Source organism: Otolemur garnettii, unplaced genomic scaffold (assembly GCF_000181295.1).
Source record: "Otolemur garnettii isolate 467f Iridium unplaced genomic scaffold, OtoGar3 scaffold00007, whole genome shotgun sequence".
NCBI classification, from domain to species: Eukaryota; Metazoa; Chordata; class Mammalia; order Primates; family Galagidae; genus Otolemur; species Otolemur garnettii.
The window spans coordinates 245,769-250,790 of record NW_003852402.1 but is presented as its reverse complement, the minus strand read 5'-3'; the positions used below and the strand labels follow the sequence as shown (position 1 = coordinate 250,790).

Sequence of the window (5,022 nt, the reverse complement as noted above, 5' to 3'; positions counted from 1 at the left end):
GAGTTTGAGGTTGCTGTGAGCTGTGACACTACAGCACTCTACTGAGGGTGATATAGTGAGACTCTCACTCAAAAAAAAAAAAAGAAAAATTAGCTAGGTGTGGTAGTGTGCGCTGTAGTCTCAGCTACTCAGGAGGCTGAGGCAAGAGGATCACTTGAGATTTTGAGTTGGAGGTTACAGTGAGCTAAGATGATGCCGCTGTAGCCCAGGCAACAGAGTGAGACCCTGTCTCAATAAATAAACTTTCAAATACATAGCCAAAAAATTGCAAACGTTTCTAAGTAGAAATTTTCTAAAGACTGCTATAATGAACGAAAATTATTTGCAAACAAATAACGTCCCAAAAAATAATTTGTGTTCATTTGAGTAGCATATACATGCTTTCTAAAGTGTGTTTTACATTATTATTTTCACTAGCAAAACTTAGGCTAACAAATTATAAACATTACTCATATTCTGAATTAGCAGATAACATAAAAGAAATTTTAATGGTGTTACTACCACTGCTGAGTGGGAATATGGTTGAACAAAGCAACAAACTAACATTCCTTTCCAAACATAAATTTGCTCAACCCCATTGCTGCTTTATTCCACTGAGATGTATCTCCAATTTCAGCACCTTACTGTCTTAGCACTGTTACTCTGAACCTTTTTTATTTAAACAATTCACAGAAAGAATGTTCCACTTCTGTTCACAGATGTCATATTCACCTGTATTTGTCATTTACTGAGCACGTAAGCTTGCATCTAGTACTGTGCCGATACAAAACAGGTCACTAGTCACTATTTCTGCCCCCAAGAAGATAATGGTCCAGTTGCAGATATAAGATGCAAACAGATATAAACTAATCATAAAACAATTCAACAGTGGATAAGTATCAAATTTTGTTGTACAGTTGTTACTTCATATACGCTGGAAAAGTTAAGAGGTAGTCAGAGAAGTCCTCATTAAAAGAAGGCACTTAAGGAGAGCTCAGAAGTTTAGGAAAAAATTGAGCTATTAGAAAGAATGAAAAGGCACCCTGCCTGGGAAGACATCCTACCTGAGATTTTCTCCATCTCTTCCAACAGCTTTTCCAAGTCCTTATTCAGGTCTGACAGCATTTTCAGCATGTTGTCATAGCTTCTTTCCCCAGAGTCAGAATCAGCCATCTCGGTGGTACACAGAAAAAAGCTGTTGTGAGACAGACCTATGTTTTAATTCCAGCTCCACTGCTAACACCTGGGTGATTCATCCGAAGAATTCTTTCCCCATGTCTTAGATTCTGATGTCATTTGCCCCACAAGGCTGTTGTAAAGGTAAATGAGAATGTGCATAAAAGGCCCCACATAGCATTTGGTACATATTAGTCATCTTTTCCCTTTCTTCGATCCTTGCCATACAAACTGTTCTTCAAACAGCTGAGGGCTGGAATAGTTAAAGTAGAAGACATTTTCATTGTTATAAGGGAAAAAGGTCTTGGCCATGATAGTGACAAATAGTGGAATTTATTTTGGCAAAACTGTATTGAGTACCCACGAAAAAGGTAAGCTGTTGTGCTGATATGACATGAAGATATAATCCCTGCCCCAAGGAATTTATAATGCAATACTGGGAGTAAGTCATACAGATACTATATTGCTGGGGTCCTGCCCCCGGGGCAGGGTCCGTTAAGACCTGTGGATCTTGCAGTGACTGACTGAAGAAATATAAAGTTAGAAAAGACAAGAAAGAGGGAGCACTTGTGGCTCAGCGGTTAGGGCTCCAACCCCATATACTGAGGGTGGTAGGTTCAAACCTGGCCCTGGCCAAACGGTAACAACAAAAATAGCCAGATGTGGTGGCCGGCACCTGTAGTCCCAGCTACTTGGGAGGCTGAGGCCAGAGAATCACCTAAGCCCAGGAGTTGGAGGTTGCTATGAGTTGTGACGTAACAGCACTCAACTGAGGGCCATAAAGTGAGACTCTGCCTCTAAAAAGAAAAAAGAAAGAAAGAAATGATGAGAAAGAGACAAGATACATAGAATAGAATTTTCAAAGGTGAGAACACAGGGGACCACTGCCCTTTTGTGGGGTTCCTGGCAAGTGGCCCCGTGTGTCAATTCCACTCAGCTTTTATTGAAGGCTATTTGCTCATTACCCACAGAGGGTAAGCTGTGGAAGGGAACAAAGATGCCAGCAGTTTTTCTGAGTGAGCACATCAGCTTCTATTGTTTCTATAATCATTAACCTTAAGGGTCTGAGCAGCCTTGAGAAATCTGGAACCTGAGCCTTGTGTGGGGGTGGCCTTTGGCCTGCGGTCACACACACACAGATTCCTAGGTTTTAATCTCCGCTAGTTCACTGTGGAGTAAAATGCAGGTGGCTTCAATCTCCTTTGAAGAATTGGTGGGAAAGAAGAATTTTCCTCTCATCACCACCACAGAGGGTCTTCCTCTGCAATAAGGGATATAAGCACTCCTGCCCATATTTCAGGTCTAAAGCTTTTCCCAGCAAAATGCAAATCTCCACGACAGGTATTTGCTTTGACTGTTATCTAGGCCTAGTTAATGATTCTCACTAGGCATTGCTCACAGCTTCCTCTGTGGCCATTATATAGAGGAAAAGTATATATGTCTTTGCCTTTGCCGTTTCTGAGAGTAAGCATGTACAAATCTTGCCTGGCACAATTCAGGAGAGACTGAGGCAGAACTCCATATGGCTTGGCACCAAGGAAGTAAAATTCCTGTGCCTTGACCAGGAGGCTGGGCCCGCAGGCGCGTTGCTGGCATGTCGCCAGGATCTCTAAATTGTGGTTTTGCAAGATTAAGATACTGCCTACAGATGGCTGGAGGCTGAGAACAATCGGCCTTTTTTCCTCTAGCAGTTTTCATATCTATCAACAAGATAGGGAGTTAACAGTCTGCTTCTTCACGGCTACTATTTTGAGTATAACAGATAACTTAGAAGAATGTGTCTTACTAAAAAGTTAGTTTACAGCTCGGCGCCTATAGCTCAACCGGCTAAGGCGCCAGCCACATACACCTAAGGTGGAGGGTTCGAATCCCCAGCCCGGGCCAGCCAAACAACGACGGCTGCAACCAAAAAATAGCCGGGCGTTGTGGCGGGCGCCTGTGGTCCCAGCTACTTGGGAGGCTGAGGCAGGAGACTTGCTTGAGCCCAGGAGTTGGAGGTTGCTGTGAGCTGTGATGCCACGGCACTCTGCCCAGGGGGACAGCTTGAGGCTCTGTCTCAAAAAAAATAAATAAATAAAAAATAAAAATAAAAAGTTAGTTTGTTTGGTTTTTTTTTTTTTTTTTTTTGAGATGGAGCCTCAAGCTATCCACCTGGGTAGAGTGCCATGGCATCACGCTCACAGCAACCTCCAACTCCTGGGCTCAAGCGAGTCTCCTGCCTCAGCCTCCCAAGTAGCTGGGACCACAGGCGCCCGCCACAACGCCTGGCCATTTTTTGGTTGCAGCCATCATTGTTGTTTGGCGGGCCTGGGCTGGGGATTCGAACCCGCCACCTTAGGTGTATGTGGCTGGCGCCTTAGCCGCTTGAGCCACAGGCGCCGAGCCTAGTTTGTTTTTTATAATATGTTAGTGAGGTAATGGTATGAATATTCATTAACAACATGTTCATCTAGCAGCAGGAAAGAAATAATAAAACTTTGCTATCTGCCATCAGAGCGGTAGTCTCCTTTCTGTCGTAATTATTCCACTGCAAAATCTACACCTCTGTCGCTGGCCACTCATAAGAAACATTCACACAACACCATTATTCCTTCAGAGTGTTCACAGATCCAGCACATTTGGCACATTTGGTAAACTGTATCCCCCTATAAGCCAGTTTCCAGGAACAGCAGGAAACTTGCTCAGATAAGAAATTTAGCAGTGGCTGGTTTAAAGTTAACTAGCTGACTTTCCTTTGTTCTGTCTCACTCAGCTTACTTTTTTATTTTCCCCTTTTCCTGAGGGTGTTTTCCCTTGCCAGAATGGGGTCTTTGGTCCTCATTTTGCCTGCACCATATGACAAACCAGAATATAACAGATGCCAAAGTAGATACCTAAACAGCAGTTAATATAATAAATATAGATAGGAAATTATGGGAGCCTGGAAGAAGGTAAGTTTAATTCTAAAATATGAAATCATTCCAAAATTTTTAGATTAAAAAAAAATTATAGAGGCTCGGGGCCTATAGCACAGTGGTTAAGGTGCCAGCCACATGCATCAAGGCTGGTGGGTTTGAGCCCAGCCTGGGCCAGCTAAACAACAATGATAACTGCAACAAGAAAATAGCCAGACATTGTGGTGGGTACCTGTAGTCGCAGCTACTTGGGAGGCTTAGGCAAGAGAATGGCTTGAGCCTAAGAGTTTGAGGTTGTTGTGAGCTGTGACGCCACAGCACTCTACCGAGGGCGACATAGTGAGACTATGACTCAAAAAAAAAAAATTACAGATCAACTTAATTTTCCAGAAGGACTATCTTGGGCATTAGAGGCAGTATCCCATACAGACAGTCCTGGTTCTAGAATAGAACTGCCAGGATTCAAATCTTAGCTCCACAACATAGTAGCTATTTTACCTTTGGCAATTCACTTATCTTCCTGACAAAATGTTTTTGTAATTTGTAAAAGCTTTATAATTTTTAAAAGGAAATTATTAATAGTACCTATATCTTACAGGGTTTGTAAAGATTAAAAGATATAAACTATATACTGTTCAGTAAATCGTTGTTATTTAAAATATTGAACTTAAATCATTCTAGGTCCTTCCCTGATCTTTATTAATATACATTAATTAATTCCATTAATATCTGATGCTCACTGATTTATGTACAAGGCACTAGGCTAGGAAAGATGGGAGAGAAATAGATTACAAAGCTATATGAATTGTCAGGGAACTTATAGTCACATGAAGGTGAACAGGGAGGGATGGGACACAGACACTATGTTATTGTTCTCACTGTACATGTGGACATGCGGTGAAAGCTTGCTTGGCTTTTGCTGAGAGTTAGAGGCCTCCATTCAGTCCTCCTGTGGCTCCCTGGGCTTTCCTCA

At 42.3% G+C, this 5,022-nt stretch overlaps 1 protein-coding gene across 1 annotated transcript in view; it reads right to left on the bottom strand.

Annotated features, from left to right (window-relative positions):
• SYCE3 (synaptonemal complex central element protein 3) overlaps positions 1–1,171 on the bottom strand; it is a 17,091-nt gene extending 15,920 nt beyond the window's left edge. Inside the window, exon 1 of the mRNA XM_003783077.3 lies at positions 1,044–1,171. Coding sequence (XP_003783125.1) covers positions 1,044–1,152 — 109 coding nt within the window. The 5' untranslated portion in view covers positions 1,153–1,171. The remainder of the gene's footprint in view (positions 1–1,043) is intronic.
• Positions 1,172–5,022: the final 3,851 nt, after the last annotated feature.